The 22,337-nt window shown below is 46.1% G+C and overlaps 5 protein-coding genes across 5 annotated transcripts; 3 read left to right on the forward strand and 2 right to left on the reverse strand.

Moving 5' to 3' along the window:
- Positions 1 to 254: 254 nt before the first annotated feature.
- TREMEDRAFT_69728 (uncharacterized protein) lies at positions 255 to 7,677 on the reverse strand (the record flags this gene model as incomplete). Its single annotated transcript, XM_007006842.1, has 16 exons — positions 255 to 302; positions 368 to 437; positions 594 to 751; positions 796 to 853; positions 1,095 to 1,365; positions 1,621 to 2,149; positions 2,365 to 2,996; positions 3,220 to 3,376; positions 3,622 to 3,991; positions 4,255 to 4,331; positions 4,447 to 4,451; positions 4,781 to 4,966; positions 5,485 to 5,950; positions 6,293 to 6,567; positions 6,998 to 7,405; positions 7,605 to 7,677. 16 exons carry the CDS (start codon positions 7,675 to 7,677, stop codon positions 255 to 257), a joined length of 3,783 nt encoding a protein of 1,260 aa, XP_007006904.1.
- A 3,152-nt stretch (positions 7,678 to 10,829) lies between these two features.
- Positions 10,830 to 11,854, reverse strand: TREMEDRAFT_64415 (uncharacterized protein; the record flags this gene model as incomplete). The annotated part of the gene is made up of 4 exons (XM_007006707.1): positions 10,830 to 10,995; positions 11,196 to 11,284; positions 11,428 to 11,458; positions 11,634 to 11,854. 4 exons carry the CDS (start codon positions 11,852 to 11,854, stop codon positions 10,830 to 10,832), a joined length of 507 nt encoding a protein of 168 aa, XP_007006769.1.
- Positions 11,855 to 12,301: 447 nt separating this feature from the next.
- On the forward strand, positions 12,302 to 12,724 carry TREMEDRAFT_64416 (uncharacterized protein; the record flags this gene model as incomplete). The annotated part of the gene is made up of 1 exon (XM_007006708.1): positions 12,302 to 12,724. The coding sequence occupies one exon, from the start codon at positions 12,302 to 12,304 to the stop codon at positions 12,722 to 12,724; it is 423 nt and encodes a 140-aa protein (XP_007006770.1).
- Positions 12,725 to 13,419: 695 nt separating this feature from the next.
- Positions 13,420 to 17,667, forward strand: TREMEDRAFT_33755 (uncharacterized protein; the record flags this gene model as incomplete). Its single annotated transcript, XM_007006626.1, has 9 exons — positions 13,420 to 13,615; positions 13,979 to 14,118; positions 14,384 to 14,464; positions 14,701 to 15,066; positions 15,419 to 15,757; positions 15,925 to 16,115; positions 16,260 to 16,437; positions 16,764 to 16,941; positions 17,141 to 17,667. 9 exons carry the CDS (start codon positions 13,420 to 13,422, stop codon positions 17,665 to 17,667), a joined length of 2,196 nt encoding a protein of 731 aa, XP_007006688.1.
- Positions 17,668 to 20,080: 2,413 nt separating this feature from the next.
- On the forward strand, positions 20,081 to 20,944 carry TREMEDRAFT_64418 (uncharacterized protein; the record flags this gene model as incomplete). The annotated part of the gene is made up of 1 exon (XM_007006709.1): positions 20,081 to 20,944. One exon carries the CDS (start codon positions 20,081 to 20,083, stop codon positions 20,942 to 20,944), a length of 864 nt encoding a protein of 287 aa, XP_007006771.1.
- Positions 20,945 to 22,337: the final 1,393 nt, after the last annotated feature.

The following is a 22,337-nucleotide window of genomic DNA, read 5'->3' on the forward strand; positions in this document are numbered from 1 at the left end:
GGTCAACGTATTGAGTAGTAAGACGAGCTCCACGATACGGCTTCGGTCTCCAAATCAGTAGACGGCCATCTCACTAAGGGGTTTTCGGAACAAGGAGAAGAGATGGAACACCTTTTCGGCAGACAAAATACCAGAAGAGAGGAAAAACACACAAAGATGATAACATTTCAAAAAAGCCACGCTCACCCAGGGATATATGTACAGATCAGTCACTCGTCTCCACTTTGATCTTCTTTTTCGGTCGGTCATCAACTTCAGACTTGCGTTTCGTCTTTGCTTTTGGTTTGGTCGGTGGTGAAGGACTTGATTCTTTCACCTGAAATCTCAGCGAGCAGTCATGGGGTATAGTGAAATTTGATAAACTCACAAGCTTTTGATGGATGTCCATGAGCTTGGAAGCTGATACTCCTTGTCGAGGCCAGAAGAACGATGCGAAACTGAGTATGAGCGGGGCTATCAACAGTAGGAAGAACCAAGCCTCAGTCGGTGACCGGTCAAGGGATAATAACCCAGGGCCTCAAAGAGGAGGCGAAAGAGAGGAGTGAATGCTCTATGCGGGATGCCGAGGAAGATGCCGGACAATTTCGACTCACACCCAACAATGTTTTCTCCATTTGGCAACATCCGCCCCCTCCGCTTCCTTCTCCACCAAGGCCTTCTCGATCTGAGTTCCTATAGCTGACAGACATTCTTTCAAGGCGGCAATTTTCTCATCTCTTGACAGACTGTCCGTCCCATTCTTGAGCTTTTTCTGCTTGGTCAGAGCGGTACCTTCAGGGGGGTTGGGGAACGTACCAAACTCTTCTTGACCGGTCGGAGAAGATTTTTGACTGCATTTTCGTCCATTGATGAGCTGCGTTTCAGCTCTGCTTCGTACGCGAAACATGACTGAGCTGCCAGCCGACTCGGAAGAAAGTTGTCCAACTACCAAAAGCGTATCAGAGGGCCAGTGAGTAATGCCGGGAGACACAGTGACAATCCCTGAATGACTCCAAGTAGGATGGAGCGGGCAGGGTGAAGGCAGGGACGAGATAGATCAGCAGGGATGGCGAGAAGCGGGACGACAAAAGGATAGACGTGTAACGACAACTCACCAACTATCCTCATCTTCCGAATCTGTGAACTCTGGAGTTTTTCTCCTCTTCGCCTTTCCTTCTTTACCACTGGCCAGCAAACTATCATCCACCACAGCCGACGTTCTCGCTTTGCTAGGTCCCGCACCGGGTGTAGAGGACATACTGGGTAGACGGACCTGTAAGACTGGTTGTTCGTATCCGAACCCTTCCTTGACGGGCATTTGCTCGATGAGCTTTTGTTGTTCTATCATCACCCTACGATTTTCTTCGTATTCTCTTATGAGACTGCCTGATCTGTCAGCGTCTGATGGCACGGAGATATCTCGACATGATGTATACACCAACTTATGCAGAGGCTGAAGTACGGAATGAACAGCAGGGCATGAATCCACGCGGAGAGAATATGCAGAGGACGAGGGTAACAAGTAAGATGGATACGGACGGTGACTTGCAGGACGAGTCGGATGACAGAGTAGGGTAAAAGGGATGGAAAAGGGAACCGATGAAAGCAGAGGGATGGTGAAACCAAAAAAAATTCACTCACACAAATAATCACCCCTCCTTACCAAATGTATAGGTCCAGGTATACCCGGTTTCTCATTAGTAGTGCTCTTCGCAACCTTCGGATCCTCCAAAAACATCTTTTCGGTCAAATTCAATTGTCCATCCTGCGAAATCTGTTCCCAACTCCCGAAGCCATGTCGCCAAATCCCAATCAACAACTTTGTATCTTCTTCCGGACCCCATTCCACCGTCCAATTCTGAGTAGGTTTGATACTGTCATTAGGGATGCGATACGTTGTTATATCTTCGACCCGTTTGAAATGCTCCACGACAGCTTTTAGCTCGTAGTATCTGGCGACGACAGTTTCGGCGTTGATGGAAGATACAGAGTTGTATGAAAACAAGACTGCTTTTTGTCGAAGGGATGAAGAGATGGGTTCACCTCGATCTTGAAGTGAACGGAGGTGAGCTTTGTGTTTAGCCACGGCGGCTTCGGCTTCGGAGACGACGTCTTCGCAGGTTTGGATGATGATGACTCGGTTTTTGTTTTCCAGTTTTGCTTCTTTGACCTGCAATGTCAGTGATCCCTATTGCTTGCCCCGGACAAGAGACGTTTGTGATTAGGTGCAGGCTGAATGTGCTAGAACCAAGAGTGACTGGCTGGCTAAGGGGGAACAGACATTAGGAATCAAAGTCTGCTCAACCAGAGCGGATGGAGAAGAGAGCAGGAAATAGTGGGAGGCAAGGCAAGGAAGATGAAAGGAGAGGAGTGAATTACACTCACTATAATATCATACCTACTGCGAATATCTCCCCATTTCTGTATACCCCGAATCAACACTCTCAAATCCCTTTCCTTCAATTCTAACGCCTTTTGAGCATTACTCTTCCTCGGCGCGCCTGGTGTTTTTGCCTTTTTATCACTAGGACTACCCGGTTTACTTCCATCTTCACCAATATCATTATCCATACCTTCGTAAGTCCCCGGTGGTCTCGCCGCCGCACGTTTCCTAGAACTCTGTACCATCGCATCGGTACTGCTCGTCTTGATCTCTTCCTCTTCCGCCTTGATCCTTTCCTCAGCGGGGATGATCTCGTCCCAACTCAACTCATCAAGAGGATCGTTCTTCACATCTTGGATGGCGGCGAAGGAAGCGAGGAAACCTTCACCTCCAAGGGAAGTACCACCGGGTTGAGCGGCGGATTCCGTATCGAAAGCGTCGGCTTTTGTGAGGATATCGTCGAGATCCATTTCGTCGAGTTTCTTGGATTGAGCAGATTCGTCGGTTTTGTAAATACTCTGAGCGCCGAATTTTAACATGGCTGAGAGCTCTTCTTTCGAGAATTCCCCGGGCTTGTCACGGGGTGTGGAGGTACCGTTGATGTGTCCACCGGTGGTGTCGACTTGGTTGATGACTGGGGTCAGCGGGGCGTCGTGCTCACTGTATTCGATCAGGATGAAGAAGAAAGGGATCGGGTCGGGGTGACAGTGGCAAATTGTGTGTGTGCTTATTTGTATTTGTGGAGAAAGACAGAGGGGGGGGGGGGGGGGGGAAGAAAGAGAGAGAGAGGGAGGGAGAGAAAGAGAGAGAGAGAGAGAGAAAAGGGCTAGGTCACAGCAAAAAACGACCAAACTCACTCGCATACTCCAAGATCATCTTCCGTCTCGCTCGTTCCAAAATATCCTCCTCGATCGTACCTTTCGACACGAAACGATATATACTGACATGTCTTTGTTGACCAATCCGGTGTGCTCTCGCCATTGCCTGCAGGTCGTTTTGAGGGTTGTAGTCGGACTATCATCAGCATCTCCTTTTCCATCACTTTAGACTCCCTCACAACCCGTAATTGAGTTGCCTAGACTTGCAGTGTCTAATCTGCCGTGTTCCGCCTACATGATACGCTTCGGACACGGTCATTTGGGAAGGTGACGGATATCTACATCCGAGGCAAGGTGAAATAGACAAGGCAAGCCAATGTGGATCCGAAGCAATGATATCCAAATATGAGGAGCGATGCGCAAGAGAGATTATGCACTCACATCAAAGATAATGACAGTATCGGCCGTCTCCAAATTGATTCCCAACCCCCCAGCACGGGTAGAAAGCAAAAAGGCGAAATCCGGCGAACCTGGAGCGTTGAAATGTTCTATACTCTTCTTTCTCACATCACTCGGAACAGTTCCATCAAGTCTTTGAAAGACGTATCCTCTAGCTGAAAGATAATCGCTGATTATATCTAACAGACGGACCATTTGAGAGAAGATAAGTACTCGATGACCGTCCGCTTTGAGACGTGTGAGAAGTTTATCGAGGAGCACCATTTTGCCAGAGTTCATCACGAGCCCGCGGAGTATTTCGTGGATCGATTTGGAGCGATCTTCAGCACCGTCGAAGAGATAAGGGTGATTTCTGTGGTCAGCGTGAGAGCGATTGAGAGGAAAAAACATTGCGACGCCATGAGATGCAGGCGGGCTCTAAGTAGGCGGCGACATGACTTGGTTGCACAGCACACATTGCCCCAGATTGTGGACGGCGGGAGCAGAAAGCGGCGGAAAAGATGAGAGCCCGGGAGGAGGGGGCTAGATGGGCAAGAGAAGTGGAGAGATATGGAGGGCGAACAGCGGCAGGGGAAGTGAGACGTGAATGAACGCCGATTCGGGAAAAAAACATACGAAGCCTTTTTGAGCTCCATTGCAATATTCATCAAGCTGACTTGTTGAGTCCCACCTTTACTCAACACGGCAAAGTTCTGTTTTGTCAGTCTGACTTGATTTGACTACGTTATGTAAATTACCTTGGTCAAGATATCTGCAACTGTCAGCTCGTGCTCTTGATGTTTCCATGACATTTCACGCCTGGCTAACCGTGACTTATCACAAAGTGTATTCTACCCTCATCGGCTTACGCATCAAAGTGGAACATAAAGAAGTCTCGGTATCGCTTCGACATTCCCGGAACAGAAGAAGAATTAGATAGACCGACAATGAGAAGGGAGGACAAGACAACTTTGAGACCGTCACGATACACGAAGGATGCCATGATGGTGAAACGGGTTTGGTAAGGTGGTCGTAGCACTGGAGATGAAGTTGATGAACGGTATGGCTTTGGAAAGACTCATCACCTGGTCAGACCGGGACAAATCACATTGACGTACAGTCGAGCAAGACTATGATGTGGATGAAATAGACGTAGACTCACTCTTGTAATAATGAGTTTGCATCGGGGACAATTCCACCCTCAAGATCTTCTCCGATTTTGTGGGTAATTCCTTCACCACGTCTTTCTTTAATCTTCTCAACATCAACGTACCGAGCTTCTCGTGAAGATCTTTGATCTTGGCTTCTTGGTCGACGTCGGTAAGGTCGAAATCATTTGCCAATTGGACTGATATCAGCGTTGTCTCTCGAATCTTCCTTGGCAACGATCCAAGCATCAGGGATGAGGTATGGAGAACCACGTTTGGTGTCGTTACTGAGCCAACTCGATTCATTCATCTAGTGCAGTGGACGTCTGCCCCTCGCACTCTGCCCCAACAGAGACCGACCCGGAGAAACCAGAAGGATCCGAAGACGGAAACCGGCAGGATGAGTCAGTACCCAGGCTCGGTCCAGGATAATCGGATTGACGCGAAAGAGGAGGAAAGGCAGAATGACCCGGTAATCCAGACTTGGCCGAGGGTTAACCGGATGGTTAAAGAATACGCAGATTGGCATGGATGACCCAGGGATCAGGCATGGCGTAAAATAACCAGAGGGGGACGTCAGAGGATGATTACAAGGGTTGAGAGGCCACGACAAGAAGAGATAATAATGAAAATTGATAGGCGGAGTACACATGTGAGAATGGTAGGGGGTATGATAACGACCTAGCAACTAGAGAAGAAGGAACAAACAAAAACTCACATCTCTCCGGCATTAAGAAATGCATCAAAGCCAACAACTCCTTGACGTTATTCTGCAAAGGTGTACCCGTGATCAACAGCCGGCTTGCGGTACTGAAACTCTTCAAAGCTTCGTATAATTGAGATTCATGATTCTTCAATCTGTGCGCTTCGTCCACTGCCAAAGCTTGCCATTTGATTTGTCCCAAATCCGCCCGGTCTTTGAGGATGAATTCGTATGTTGTCAAAAGGACGTTGAAACGGAGTGCTCGTAATGGACCGAATTCAGTTTGTCGGATGACCTCGCGAGATGCGGCGGATCCCATGTAGCTCACAACGTTTAGGTCTGGGGCCCAAATACGGAATTGAGATTGCCACGCTGATATGGTCGAAAGGGGGACGACGACGAGGAAGGGACCGTATTGATGTTGTGTGTGGAATAGGTAAGATAAGAAGGAAACGGATTGAACTGTTTTGCCGAGACCCATCTGTGGGTTAGATTTGTGACGAATGGTTGGTTGCACAATGTCGGTAATATACGACAAAACGAAAATGCTTCCGGAGAAAGCGTGACTCAATCCAACCTCACCGTCCGACAGCCAGAAAGGACTAGCGTAAAAGCCAGAGACGGATCCTATGTCATGGAAGGCAAGGGAGGAGAGACAAGAAAGTACGGGTCTAATTCGCGACACATAGGAAGAAGGGACTCCGATGAGGCCGCGGGGGAAAGCAGAGACGAGAGGGGACAGTAGAGAGGAGAGGAGAGAGTAGCGAACGGTAGACAGGGAGAGCAAGGCGGAAAGCAAGACAATGAGGAAACAACCACCCACCTCATCAGCCAATATCCCATTCTCACCCTTACACCACAAATAAGCCAACCAATTCAAACCCGTCAATTGGAACGGTTTCAGTTCCCCATGATCTTTCAAATACGGAGGATCTTCTGTAATCTTTTGATACGCAGGTCTGTTTGTCAAAGCATAAGCGGCTGACCGAGCGGGTAGTGTGGTACGTGATTGTCTAGCGTGAAATTCGTCGATAGCCGATTGAGCTGTTTCTCGGATTTCTTCGTATGTTTCCCAGGTGCTTTCTGCGTATTGAAGGTCTGAAGTGAGTTTTTGTTCAACAGATCGGTTCCGAAATTACGACAAGGGTGGTCTCGTCCGGATTGAGCAAGAAGGGGGTGGGTGGAAACGGATTGATAGATGGAGGACAAAAGACGAATGTGAGAAAGATAACATGACGGCGAGGACGACTCGAGAAGGGGACAAAGAGCCTAAGGGAGATTTACGTCTTTGACGAGGAGTAAATAACAGGTAGGTAAGAGGGTAAAAGAGTCGAAAATAGGGAACAGGGCAGGGACGTCTACTGAGTAGAGAACAAGGTGAGGGTCTAGTAGGTAAAGAAGAAGGCAAGGGCGTACTGAACTGGAGTGGGAGGGGGGAAGTCGTGGGGAAAATAGAATGAGAGCAGAAGATAGACTGTGGAAAGGAAAGAGGAGTTGGAAAAGATCACACAGAAAGAAAAAGACCCACTAGTCCATTTACAGAAAAACAGAGAAACCCTTTGACCATCTCTAACATCTTCTTTCTCATCTAAAACCCTTTCGACAATTTTCCAACTAGCTTGTAATTCTTTAATCCTTTCACGATCAATATCATATTGTTCTAATTCTTCTCTACTCGGTTTCCATTGAGCATCGATAGAAGGATTTAAGAATTGTTGTTCAATCATCCAGATTTTCGTTATGTAATTTTCTACTTTTTTAAAACCTTTGAAACCTTTCAAGAAAGAATAAACTTCGTCTGTATTATGTATATGTGAATAACCTTTCCATTTGACGTGAAATCGTAGGTTGAGAGTTGGATCATCTTTTGGATCTTGAAGATGGTCTTCGTGTCGTGTGTGGGAGAGGACTTGGTCGATTTCGTCTGTCCCTGGGGCTGAGTGTTAGTAAGGTACTCGGATGTGTTTCTGAGCACGGTTTTGCCTGGTCGACAAAATTTACAATTCTCACTATTCAAAGTTTCTAGAGAAGCCTGGATTGCAATTTATGAATCCATCAATGTGAGCAGGGAATCCAGCTCCCTTGGATAGTACTATCACAGGGAAGTCATTGGGTACTGGAGACAAGCGGATAACAAGCGTGAAGGAAGAAGGAAAGGTAGACGAAGAGGTGTGAGAAGAAGACTGTGGATCTTGGAACACTCGCCATGATGATGACGAATGAGGGGCTTTGTGTGCTGGTGTGCCGTATCAAAGAGGGGACAAACGTAGATATGGAAGCACTGGATATAATGTCGGTGGACCTAAGGAGAAAACAAACGTAGATATAGAACCACTGAATGGAAGACGTGTGTGAGAATAGTGAAATTTGGTGAGTCGTTTTGAAATATCGCTCTGGAATTTCACTCTCAAAAAATTCTTGAAAAACGGCCAGACGACAAGAGTCACGAGGAAAGAGTTATGTATAGAGACCAGAGGACAAACACGACTCACCCCCTTCTGCCTCACCACCAGCTTCATAATAAACCTCATCCTCTTCCAAACCATAATCCACTTCTGCTTCATTATAACTCACCACTTTTTTCGCCGCTCCTCTTCTCCATGCATCGCTGTCGAATGTAGCGTCTGGTGTACCGCGGGAGGAACCGGGTGGTTGGGGGAAACGTTTTTTCTTGTGAGATTTCTTTGCGTAATCTTCATCTGAAGAAGCGGAACGTTCACGACGTTGTGGGAAAGCGGCTAGGGCTGTGTGTTAGTATTGCGTTTGTACATGAGTGGTCGACAACCAGTATACGTTTTATACACGAGAAGTCGACAACCAGTATGCGTTTATACATGGAACGTCGACACCAGTATGCATTCATACATAGAAAGTCGACGACCAGATAGACGGAAGAGGTGCCTCGTTTGTACAATACAAGGGAGAGAGAGATGAGGAGGATGAATGAATGTATAAGAGAGAGAGAGAGAGGTAGGGATTGAGAAGTCGGATGGTCCGCTCGGAACCGTAGGACTGGGGTGTCATGGGTTATGAATGAACTGCCATGAAAGTTTGAGAAGCAAAAAAACCAAAGCCAAGGCAAGAAAGATAAGAACTGAGAAATCTTGAAGAATTTGCTAGAAAAGGACAAAAATCAACTTGGAAACAACATGTAAACTCACATTTCCTCTTCTTCCCATAACCTTCTTTCTCCCTACTCTCTTTAACTTTCTCAACCTTTACTTTCTTCTTCTTCCTAGTCTTTCCCTTTGAACCGAAATCCAAATCATCATCGTCGTCCATAGGTTCTTCATCCTCTTCATCTTCTTCGTCCTCACCATCATCTTGGAAATCACCTTCGTCTTCCTCGTCAGCGTCGGATTCGTTGTCGGGTGGAGGGATCTGAGGTCAGTCGTGGGTCCCACTTTGCTGGTTATTGTGTTTATTCATCAAAAGTGGAAGGAAAGACGAGAGATTGTGAAGGTTTAGAGATGAGACATGAGGGGTAGGCTATCGGAAAAAGAAAGAAAGAAAGAAGAGAGATTGTGAGAAGATGTTGGGAGGAGAGACATGGGGCTAGGCCATCGGGAGAAGACAGAAAGAGGAGAGAGTGAGAAGGTTTTGAAAGGGTGCATGAGAAGAGAAAGAGGTAGTGTTGATTAGACGAAATACGAAATGAGTGAGGGTGGGTATGGACCATGTGTCCAAACGTAATTATATCTTGAATAACAGACAGGTAGAGAGGTTAGTCGATAGAAGAAATATGAAACATGGAAAATTATAAAGAAATTACGGAGAGAGAAGGTAAAGACAATACTCACAGATGTATACCCAACTTCTTCCCCTTCCGCATCATCCTCCGAATCAACAGAATCAGATGGTTCTGTGAGATCGTCCGACATGATCGAAGTGAGGTTTGAGGTTTGTTCCGGTTTATTGGGAGAGAAGGACGTAGCGAGGTTTGTGGTTTGTTCCGATTTACTGGGGGAGAAAGACGCAGTAATCTTCACCGATGAATCTGAACGACCTCCGGGGAAGGTTGGACCGAGTCTCGCCGTCGTCGGTTCCGCATCAGTGGGCGAGATAATGTTGGGTCTCGTCGTCGGTTCCGTATAAGTGGGCGAAATAATGTTGGGTCTCGTCGTTGAATCCGCATAAGTGGGCGAGACAATGTTGTGTCTCTCCGTCAATCCCGTACGAGTGTCAGGCAAGGTCGGAGAGAAGGACGAAGTGACACCCTCAACTAAAGTGATTTGAGACGGGATGGTCGAATTCACTCTTCCCTCCAATTGTATTCCACCATGAGGAATAGTTGGAGTGAGGTCCAAAGTCCGTTCTGATCGATTCGGAGCGGTCGAAAGAGGTTTAGGAGATTGGGATGTTATGTGTGGTGTAGGTGTCTTCGAGATCAGTTTCTTTTCTCCCTCATTTTATATTTGATTCTCGTCTCCTCCAACGTTCTTCAATTTTCGATGGTTTATCAAGCTTGATCGTTCATACCCTTACCAAGACCCATCAAGATGTGATCTATCCTAGGTTTCTCCTTTTCTTTTCTTTTCATCCTGACGTTGTACCCACTTCATCTTCACGTTGTGCCTACTTGATCTTCCGGTTTTCCCCACTTCAAACGATCCAACATTGTTCATCTAGGGTTGATCTTACCTGTACCAAGTACATCCATCTTCCGCATACACTACAAGAGGTTTTTCTCTCCACCATCCGAGATAGCGATTTCAAGACATTTATGAGACGAGTGTAGCGGGGTATCCGTTCCGTACGACAGACTTGATGGGGTTATACAGAAAAGCTTACAAGACTTCCGTTCATTTTTGTCTCTACCATATCCCCTCTCTCCGTATCTACACTCGCAATTACATTCATATTCGACCTCTGTTTATCCCCATATATAGCCATACTCCCATTTGATGAAATCTGCTGATTATACTTTACATGTCCATTCTGCGACTCTTTCCGTACCAGAGTATCAACGGTCTGTGCAATATCATCCGACGAAACTCCATTGAGTCGAACTTCATCTGATCGGTGCTGCCCATGATTCGTATGCGGCGGGAAGGTTTGATCAACCTTTTGTGAAAGTGGTGGTCTTTCTTTCATTTCTTGATCGAGTGTGGGATTTTGGATTTGGGAGATATGAGGTAAGTTTGGTGTAGGTTGATAAGGTAGGTTTGGTGTGGATTGAGAAAAAGGGTGATTGGTAGATGTATCATGGTTGATGATTCGATTTACACCGACCTGGGTCGAATGTGATTGATCATTATGATCATTCACACCATCGTTTATGTTGTATACATTCATGAGATGTTGCATTGAAGTAGGGTTCATCTTGATCTCATTTATCGCGTGTATGGTTTATGTCCCATCTATCGATCTATATCTTTATGTCTGTTGATGTCTTTCTGTATCGCTGTTTTGGTGATGAGTCGGTTGGTGTTTGAGACCTGCAGGGTATGAGAGGATGATGAACGGTGTGAACTGAGATGTGAAATGGTGTGGGTGTTGGTTGGAGGTGTTGAAGGTGTTGATGATCTGGGCGTTAGTCGTGACATTTGACATGTTTTTCTTGTCTTACTTCTCTGGGGCATGGGACATGGATCATAGATATGTTGTTTTCAGATAGGGACTATGGACTGTGGAGTATGGGGCAACGTAATGGTCTTCACTACTATCGTATGTCGTCTCATACGCTCTTCCTCGTTGACAGAAGGTGTGTCGTCGCCATCACCCACCCATTCCCTCCCCTCTTCTCCCGATCCCTCCCCCTCGAAGGATCACCACCACCACCACCACCACCAACGTCTCCACTCTCAACGTAACACTTTCACTCATGCATCCCCGACACCATACCCAGAGTCAGACCCCAGGGTGACCCCCTCTGACCATGTAACATGTATGTAGCATGTAGTACCAAGCCCAACTCGCCGTGCAGTCATCGAACCTTGTGAGAGAAGCATCACTCACCATGTACCCATGTATCCAAGCGGCTAGGTAGCTACTGTATACACTTTACCCCTCCTATGCTTGTCGAACGAGGTTGTATGTATGTATGTTATGTATGTTATGTATACTCAATGACCAGGGTGATGGTGAAGAACAACATGTAACCCCCTGCCCCAATGTATCACTCGATAACCAATCAGCAATCACCGATCCCCCTCCGTCTTTACCCTTTCCCCTCGGTCCCCCTCTCCCCTCCCTCCCTCCCCCCTCGCTCGTCATTTCTTCCGATTTCCCCATCGTTCCGACCGTGGCGCGCGGCGCGGCGCGGTGGGTGCGGTGGCGACGACGCGGTCGTTTGTGGCGTAGGCATGTGCCACATCGGTTCGGGTGTCGGGGTTATCTTGAGGGTTCGGTGGAGGTGGGGCTCCGAGTCAGAGCATCCATTCATGTTGACGTAGAGAACACTTATTGGTGGGTAGGTATAGGTGGGGGCTGAAACGGGTGAAAGAAGAGTAAGAGAAGTTGTCAAGGGGAATATACGAATAGAGTAGGAAAAGAAACTTATGATACAGAGAAAAGAAGAGTAAGGGAAAGATATAGAAACATGTTACATGTCACAAATCTATCCTTACATTCTTACTCCTTCACCCCCTCCGTTACTCCATCCTGTGATCCATCCGGCAACAACAACTAATGTATCAAAATATGTATAACAAACATCATCCACTCATCCAGTCTTCCTCTCACAAGGTAAACGGCAATACGGCAGGTCCGATCCACTCAAGCCATCTATCAACCTTCCATCTTTAAGGTAACTTACGAACCTTTCCGGTCAAAGGTCCAGATATCCAAAGACAGAAGGGAAGAAAACCAACGTGTCAACGAGGCGATCAACATGACTTCCCCTCAACGTATATTCCTAATCACAATCATCACCCTTCTCTCTTTAATAGGTATATTCCATCTACCTCACGCGATCTATTCATTATCGGCATTCGCTTTTTCTCCACCTACATTCTTCTCTTCGGGTTGTTATACCTGTCGAGCTAATTGGGTGTTGGGACATGAAGTCGGGGATGAGATGGTCGGGTCTTCTGTTGAACAGGGGATAGAGTCGGGAGGGGATATGAGAGAGATGGATAAGGTGGATAAAGTGGATATGGTGGATCCGACTGAAAACATTGAGGAACATATTGAGAGCGATATGGAGTCATCGTTGGAAAAACTTGTCGATGAGGATGTTTTTGAAGGGGAGGTTGAGGAGATGGTCAAGGTTGATTCCCCTTTGGAACGATTATGGAGGTTATTATTCCATTAGGCTAACACTTTACGTCTTTCCCTACTCCATTTGTCAGGTCAAATCAACGATCAACCAAGTATCTATTCTCCGTCTCTGTACTCGCCCGCTCAGTGTTCAGCTGTCTGTTACCCAGAGGTCAGCGATCAGCGAACAGTGGCAGGCCAGGGGTCAGACTGATCAGAAGAATGGGGTGGGGTGGGGTGGGGAGAGAACCCGAGGAGAAGGAGAAGGGCTAGGAAGAGATATGTTGTAGAGATATAAGAAGTGAGATACATATATAAATGTTGTAACTTAGTTGTAGTGGTATCCCTCATAGACGATATAATACCATCAGTGATGATAGACACAAGTATGAAAGAGAAGTTATCGCTAACCAACACGTTGATACCCTATCATATCCCACCCCTTCATAACCCCACCCTACCTTACTCCATGTCTGACATGTACCAAGTAAGTAAGTAATCGTATTGTAAATATGGTCACTCCCGATACTTAGCCTACCTCTCCACGCCTGTTTGAAATAAGATTCTCAGCCAATAGACCTCGCAAGCCTATTTCTCCATACACGCCCCCACGTCCCCACTCACTAACCTCCTCTACTACTATAGAACAGTGCAATAGACATTCCATCTTTGACATGTACACTCATTCTACACTTCTTACCTAACCCTCCAGCTGCCTGCTGTCTTGAACGACCCCTTAACCTCATCACCATGTCCTCACCTTCCGACTCCAATCCGACTGCTCTACCCCCCTCCGGTCATCCATCTCTAGACCTCCCATCTCTTCACCCATTATCCCACGATCACCCATTACTCTCTTCCGACCAATTCGACGTTGATTCCTTTTTATTAAGTAGGGTCTGGGTCCCGTTGGATGAGCTCAGAGGAGAATTGAGGGAATATCTCGGTGAGTCATAGATCTACTTCTATCACCTTTTCTCTTCCTCTCTACTTTCGGGCTTACTTTCCCCACTTATCTCACTCATTTCCAATTCATCCTCCTTAGTTTAACTTGATCATCTCTACGATATTTCACTACGTACCAGGCAATGACCCCCTCTTCCACCGTCATACCGAGAACCTTGATTTCTTCCTTACTCAACCACACTCCCCCATTCCCCCGCTATGCAGAGGATACAGGATTTCCATTCAGGAAAAGGACCTATTATCGAGCAGAAAGGTCTCCCAACCACGGGATTCCCGGTTTTCAGGGGAACTCTGATCATGAGAATATCCCGGTGAAGTAGAACAATACCCTCACTGACCACAGGGATCTTGAGAGAAGAATTGGTCCAACTCATCAATGACGACTATGAAGAGTTCATTTCACTCGGTACTGGACTCAGAGGGGAAGGAGATAGGTTAAGAGGGTTAGAACAACCTCTAACAGGTTTATGTGGGGAGATTGAGGTGGGTCCACTTTTAATGTACCTCTTAATCCGTCCATCATCTCTACTTACCGTTTGTTACCTACCCCAGGCAATCTCCACCCCTCAGGATACGCAACGCTTCATGATCGTACTTTCCTAATAATGATTTCATGCGTCTACACGCTTTTTCTCGTGATGCCCGTGATTTGTTCAATCATTTGTCTCTTATGTTGACGGTATCCTCCTTGTCTTGGATCTCGGATCATCGTGGGGTTCTCTAAAGTAGCTTTCCCAACTGATCCCAGACCGTCAGAGATGTCCTTTTGACACACCAAGAAGCCGTTCAATCAAAACTCGAAGAACGGGCTGCTTTGAGGGAAGAACGTGTATGTCTCCTCTCCTTCTTCTTCTTCTCTCTCCCTATATTCCATCTCCTTCACGTTTACTCGTCATCCAATCTCTTGTGGTTACTTACAAAATCACCTACCTCCATACCAGTGTTCAAGTAACATTCCAACACATGTCTGATGCCCATCACCTGTCTCGATATGACACACTGATTCATGTCTGATCACGACAATTTCATGCTCATCACTGACAAAACACTCACACTCACAATCAGGCCTTATTAGATCTCCTCCAAAGACTATTCGAAACACTTTCCCGTGCCGAAACCCTCCTCGCACCTTCTAATCCATCAGAACCTTCAGATCGTTCCAAACTCGTAGCTCGAGTAGCTGGCGAATATACACAATTAGTCTATCTAGTCAATAAAGCGAAGAGTGAGAAATGTGAATTAGTTCAAGTCGTTTCCCCTCGTGTAGACTCTATCCGAGAGTCTCTTTCGAAAGATTTGTCGAATATCTTATTAGGCACTTTGGACGATAAACATGAGTTGAAAGTTTGTTTAAGGACTTATGAGTTGATTGAGGGATGGAAAGAGGCAGAAGAGGTGATAAGGAGGTCTGTCAGGGATTTCTGCGAGCATGTGAGTTGTTTGACCGCATCTTTTTGTATATCTTTCCGCAGAATAAGCCCGAACGTCTCCATCATCTCTCGGCAAACGCAGCCACAACACTTTCATTCATGTTTGACACATGCCATTCCAGTTCCTCTATCCTACTTTCAGGCCCGTCTCCACCTAATTCCTCTTCATCGACGCGTAGTCTACAAGCAGGCCACTAGTGGTTTCACAGTGATTCTTTCCTTCTCCATCCTCTGTTCAATCTCGATCCTTTTCACCTGCAAACCCTACTTCTTCGTCTACATGTTATTCTGCGACCAGATTAGAAATGCTACCACAATCGTCAGACAAAGTCATGTAAATTTCTGACACCCAGACAATTACACCCTCTGCACTCACCGCCCCATCCTCAGCCATCCCTAAAACTCCTCATACACCCGCAACATTCCGTAACCCATTCGATCCCTCTCCTCAACTCTCTGAACCCACTCCCCTCGCTGCACTGTATAACCAAGTCTTGACCCATCTGACAACATATCAACCGCTCATGAATGTCGCAGAGGGATTAAACAATTCCCACGGTAACGATCCCCGAGAAGGAGATAAAGGTTTCGATTTTTTCGGGAAGGTCATTTGGCCTGAACTCAGTGGGAGTATTGCGAGTAAGTTGGGGAATGTGATTTTCGCTGCTGGTAGACCGGATGAGTTGCACAAGGTGATTTTCGATTCATCTCTTCCAGTCACCTCATCCTGTATTTCCCCTTCGTTGCTCCACTCTGCCATCTCGGCAATGAACACGTTACTACATTCCATGTGGCTACCGTCAACTCTCTCCTCCGTCATGACGTGCTCGTTCAATCGGTGACAGTAACTGAAGCACAGCACTACACCACGACATACAACTTCATTTCCCTACTCGAAACCCTGGCTCCCAGTCAAGAATCCATCATATCTATGCGACAGAGCGAATCGTACGAGGCGTTCTCTAGACGATGGCAATTACCTGTATACTTTCAATTAAGGTGGAAAGAAATAGTTGGTAGTTTGGAAAATACTCTTACATCCCCACCTTTGTTTGGGCATGAACAAAATTCTTTAGCAACATCGTCTCAATCTCCAGAGAGAAGGGGATCTCAAATCGCGCAAGGATCAAGGAGGGGTTCACAATTGAACCAAGTGGTAAAACCCAACGAAAAAGGATCTCAAGATGATTCCAGACAAACGTCAGGAGAACCCAAGACCCCTTCTCGGTCGATGATGGAGAAAGAAGCGACAGAAGAAGGGGAATGGAATTTGACACAAAGTCAATTCGCTTGGAAAGCGTTTGAGAGATGTTGGTCGGAAGATGTTTACGTACCTGAATTAGCTGCTCGATTCTGGCGTTTGAGTTTACAGGTGGGTAGATCTTTCATTGCCATCTTTATCAACATAACTCTCAAGTCTGATAGACCCATTTGTCGGAATCTTTCAATTTCTAGATATCCGAGAGGACTTTCTTCTTCCTCTTCAATCTTTTCATGTATACCATTTGAATCATTAAACTCCCTTTGTAAATCATGGTAGCTGTTTTGCCTCTTCAGACTTTTTCTTTTCCCTCTTCAGACTGTCCGCGTATTCCATCAGGGTCAGGAACACTCATGCCTCTCTGATTTTCATCGGACAAGCAGTTCAATGTATGAGACACTCATGTAACACACTTGGGGCGGACGAGCTGATGGAAGATTGTGTCGAGGTACGGACGCTGGCTTCAGACCACGTTAGAGACTTACAAGCTGGGAGACGAAGATACGAGACAGGAAGATACAGCATTGAGGTTTGTAGCTGCGGGTATCATGGATGTGGATTTGTTCGTTAGTAAGGCAAGAGGGTTGGATGTTCTCAAAGGGGTGGATTTTGATGGTAAGTCGAGCGGTCTCTGTCGCACATTAACCCCCTCCCCACCCCACTTCACCGAATTGGCATGGTCTTGCGTTATCAACTTGCCATACAATTTTCTCAATTCTGTGGATCTCAAGACTAAATATCATTTCTGCACTCAGCACAAACATCCGCACAACGTTTTCCAGTCACTTGAGTGTGTGATCCACCTGACACCCAGACCTCCTCAATCTCCCTTCCTCTTCCCTCATCTCCACCCTCCTGTCTATACTCGTCAAACGATGTTCCGAACCGCTCAAACTGATTCGTTCAATAGCATCACAATTGCGAGCTTCACCTTCTTCCTCTACCCAACCCACTCCTTCTCATTTCATCCCGACAATTTTCAAACCTCTACAAGAACTACTGAACTCTCTTCCGACCCTCAAAGAGAAATACGGATGCGATTGGTCCTCCCAAGTGGTCGATACGGTATGTACCAACTACGCTACGATTCTATCAAGTGTGAGAAAGACTGAAGACCTTTTGAGACGTCATAGGAAGAGTAAGAAAGGTACGTTTGGGTTTTTCAGTGGAGGTGGTGGTGGTGGGAATGGGGAAGAAGAAGAAGAAAGGTTTGGAAGACAGATGAAAGTTGATCTGGAAGGTCTACAGAAGGAATTGAATGGGTTAGGGGTGGATGTAGAGTTGGAGAGTTTGAACGGATGGAGGGAGTTGAGGGATGTTGTGGAGAGACCTGGGGAATGAGATTTTTTTCATTTGTTTTGAGTTGGTGGTTTCCCTCATGATCATACATATCATTTGAAATCTCTTGACAGACTCGTCGACGATTCAACAAGGGTTCCATGTCTGTCTCGTCAATCCTTTAACGGATTCTTGAACTTTGTTGAGGGATTTCTTCTTACGTTGACAGGGCTTACTCAACTTTCTCTAGCTTTTCGTCTCTGACGGATCATGAAGAAGTCTCACCGACGCTCCACCAGGCTTCCTCGAATACGAATTCCAAGCCAAAAACAGGAATGTTTTTGTATGATCTCTCACGTTCTCATGGCTCACCAAACTTTCCCTCTCTTGACTTCCCCCTCTGAGTCATCTCTCTATATAGAAATGTTGGTGTTGCCTTCAAACAATCTGTTTCTGAAAGGATCGACGTACGTCTTCCAAACCTTCACACTTTTATACGAACGTCATTGCCTTCCTAACGATGATGACGTAACACGAGAGCCATCTCCCGCCTTTTTCCAATCATGACTTTGAAAAGTATAAATAAGCCACAAAAGTCTATACTTTTCTCATCAAACTCAAACATTCACTCTTCTACAAACAACAGTACGACAATTCGATAACTACAGCACATTAGTACAATCAAGATGACAACTGTTCAATCCGTTCAGCGACCCCTGCGCCAGGAATCTCAAGATACCCTGGTGGGCGATGATTCTGCGTTTTCCTCAAAATTCACCACTGAGGATCAGAAAGACAAGTTCTTTGATAGCAAAGTTGTACCTTCCACAACTACTGGTACATGCAAATCAAAAGTCACTTTGACTCAACTCAACACAAAGGATCTTGATTTCAAAAATAGTTCAAACCCAGGAAGTCCTCTGTCATCAAATGGAGCAGTGAGTCCTGGTTCGACTTTGGCGTCAGGAAGTTCTATGACGGGAAGTCCCACTTCAACCATCAACGGTGATGTAGAAGATGGAATGCAGAAGTTGAATGATGATCTGAACAAGGTGGACTTTTCAATTACCTCAATTCCAAGCAGTAGGCAGGAACTTTCAACGTCCACATTCAATCGAGCTCCAGCAAGGACGTACTCGTCTTGTAGATGTCCTGGTCCTCATCGTTATTAAAGACATACAAGTAACTCTACTGACCTCAAATTTAATCAACGCGGCTTGGAAGGAACTACACAGTCTAAGGAGATTCTTAGTTTCCTTCATAGTTTGAAGGATGATGGTTCAACTTCACTTTGTTGGTAAATGGGTCAGGGATGATGGTACTGAGGAGAATAGGGAATCTTTTGTTTTGAGAGAATGAAGAGATTATTTAAGAGTTTCAGTCATGAGAATTGGATTTTTCCTTGCGAGATGACATTGCAAAATCCTTCTTACATCTTCCTCTAACCATCTTTCATTGAAGATGGGTAGAATGGATCATAACAACGTCTGACAGACTTACAGGGTGATTTGTAGATGACTGACAAAGATTTGTTGATTCTCTTCCAAGATCTAACTGTTCTTATCAACATCCTACATTTTTGAAAAACACTCACCGTTTATTCTTTCCCTTATATTCCTCATATAGAGGAGTGAATCATTTCGAGGATGTCTCTTCTCCGTTGGTCTTTCCAAGATAGGTCTCTTGATTTTCATGATTTCCTACCCCTTGTTCCTCATCCAATCTTTTACCCATTCTCAACCGATACAGCCTCTCCCTTCGTTGATAGACTCTTTTGAATCTTTCATACGGAGAACTATACCCGTCCATCTTGTCATCTCATCCTGAAGTCCACACCATCATTTTAGACTCTCCCTTTATATCATCTGATCACCCGTCCACGCCTAATTGTATCCTCCTCGATCCATTCGTATCCTCCTACAATTCTCACGGTTTGTCAAACCATTCTCTTCTTCCTACTCGTACACCGCTCCTCCTTCCCTCTCCCACACCCTTATCTACCCAAGAAGTAATCCTACACAGGTTTCTCAATCCTCTCCCTTCATCAATCTTATATTTCAACTTCTCTATTCCTACCCTTCAACGATATCCTTTCTCACCCTTCCACAGCTTTTTGATATCCCTCTTTTCATCGATATCTTCTAAAGGTAGACCTTCATAGCTTCTTGAATTCCCTCTTTTCATCGATATCTTCTAGAGGTGGAGACCTGTACTGCTTATTGATATCCCTCTTTTCATCGATATCTTCCTCATAGGTAGAGACCTGCACAGCTTTTTGATAGACTCCCTTCATTGATATCCTCCCCCTAGACGTCATCATCTTCCTCCGACCAGAACGGGGACGCCGGCGTCGGAATATCAAAAACAAGTCGTCTAGATCGTTCGACCCCTACTCTCCTCTAGGGTGTGGGGTATATGAGGCAGAACCGGGTGGGATGGGTCCCCTGCGTTTCAACTACTTTGTCCCCGTCTCACAATGAGTAGGCATTCGAATGAAATATCACTGAATGACACTGGTGCGCAAGAGGAATCCCCTCAACACAATCCTCTTCCATCAGCATCACCATCAAGTCCACACAGAAGTGATTCATCAGGCATATCAGAAATGATCTTTGGTGCTGATCCAGCTGCAGGAGATGACGGAGAAACCCACGCACAAGCTGGGCGCACATCCTTGGACTTGTTGGAAAACTTATTGACCGCTCTAACAGCTGAGCTCATGAAAAAAGCAAAAGGAATAGCTCGATCCATTGGTTTACATTTAAGGGACCTTATGGACCCTACTGAACTGATGGAACAATCACTTTCATTGGCGGATGAGGTACTTTTGCAGATTTATTATACCGCTAAGGGCCACACACAGAGTGAATCGACTGAACACACTACTGAGAAGTCTGAAGCTCTTCAGGATCATTCAAATCCAAGTGCACCAGCTGGAAACATATCTTTCAATTTGTTGACGGAATTGCTTCTCTCTTTGAAAGCCAACTCGGAAAATACAGCAAGTAGTATTGCTCGATGGATAGGTGAGAGAACTAGACAGCTTGTTGAAAATACTACTAAGGGAGAATCCGGCAATAGGACACCTTACCGTCCAATCAATGATGAAGTTCTTATGATCATCTTTGAGTTTGCTAATCAACCAAACTTGGGGGCTCTTGGTGAGGGAAGTTGGCTTGGAGAGGGGAGTCCTCCAACAAACCCACTCCCTGAAATTGGCCAAGATGGGCAGAAATACGACGGTTTCAGGTTTGGAGGTGATCCTCATACAAGTTGTTTGAACAGACGTGAAGCTATTGATGCCACTGATGATAGTTCTGTATCTTACACAGAGAACTAGTAAAACCAAATGGTCCATGTCATCAAAGGTAAATAGTCAACATGTGATCCTCCAAAAGAGAATGTAAATAAATACATAGTGGAAGCATGAAATTAGATGTTGAGAAACCCTTGTAACTTAATTTGACACTTGATGACTCAACATAAACGGTTCACACCTTATCCTTTTGATGGACAATGCAGATTTTGCAAATGTGTATAGATGAAAACGTTTCTGTTCTTTTTACTCTTACACTGTTCCCACGGGATCAGGAAGAGATAAAGCTAAAGTGAGAAAGGGAATTACTGTATGATTGATTTCCAAATGGGGACGGGACATGAATACGTGTCAGGATCACGCGGTACCACGGGTACCTTACCATGTAGTCGTACTCTTTTTCCATTCCCGTCCCCGTCTCCATTCCCGCGTCCCGGCTTACTCCGTTTGCTACTACGCCTGGTACTGTTAGGGACACCGGCGGAGACGTTCACCTCCGGAGCTGAATGATCCTGGTCGGACACAGGTGGAGATGTACCACTCCGGAGCTGAATGGGCCACACCATACACAGGGGGAGCGTACCATTCCAGAGGTGAATGACCGGTGAAGCGTACACCCAGGGAGCACTCTGTGCGCGCATCCATCAAATCCATGCAATTACTGTGTGATCCCTCTGTGCAACCCTGTCCTACGTGTAGGCCCAAGGCAGCTGCTGCATGCAGCATCTCCTTGCCAGTTCTACAAGGGCGTACCAAGGACATGAACCTCTGAGTAAGCCAGACCGTACATCTCAAGGGGTGAATGGCCAACCATACCCTGTGGGAGAAGTGCCACTTTGCATTCGGGGATAGCATAAGCCTCACCTTCTCCCGCTAGTTTCCTTCATGCCTTTCAGCAATTACTCTCACTAGTTTATTGGAGGAGATGGCAGCACTCCCTCAGACCGCTTTCTCCGCACGTTTTGAGGTGGACTTTTTGGCTTGGTTGAAAGCAGAGAAGCTCAGTTACACCATAGAGGACGATGACCTTCAAGCTCGCCGGTGGGTACTTGAACATAATGGAGCCGCACCTCCTGACTTCCGCCCACCCCACAACTCCTGGTTGACCAAGGTACGGAAGCAACATCGATTAAGCGAGACTGGTGAGGATGTATTGTATCGCTACAATCCATCTGCAAGTGAATGGTTCAAGCTGGTACCGGTGTCACAAGTGCTTGCAGTGATCAGACGAGTCCATTGCCTCCAAACCACACATGCGGGACAGAACAAGACCTACGAGGAGATTGCCAAGCACTATCATGGCATAGGAAAGAAGGAGGTGATCAAGGCGGTTCAAGCGTGCAACATCTGCATGCTCAAGTAGGTTTCACTTGCCAAACCTCTTTGAGCTGATTCCTAGAGCCCGGAACAAAGATCA

Source organism: Tremella mesenterica (assembly GCF_000271645.1).
Source record: "Tremella mesenterica DSM 1558 unplaced genomic scaffold TREMEscaffold_11, whole genome shotgun sequence".
In the NCBI taxonomy this organism is placed as follows: domain Eukaryota; kingdom Fungi; phylum Basidiomycota; class Tremellomycetes; order Tremellales; family Tremellaceae; genus Tremella; species Tremella mesenterica.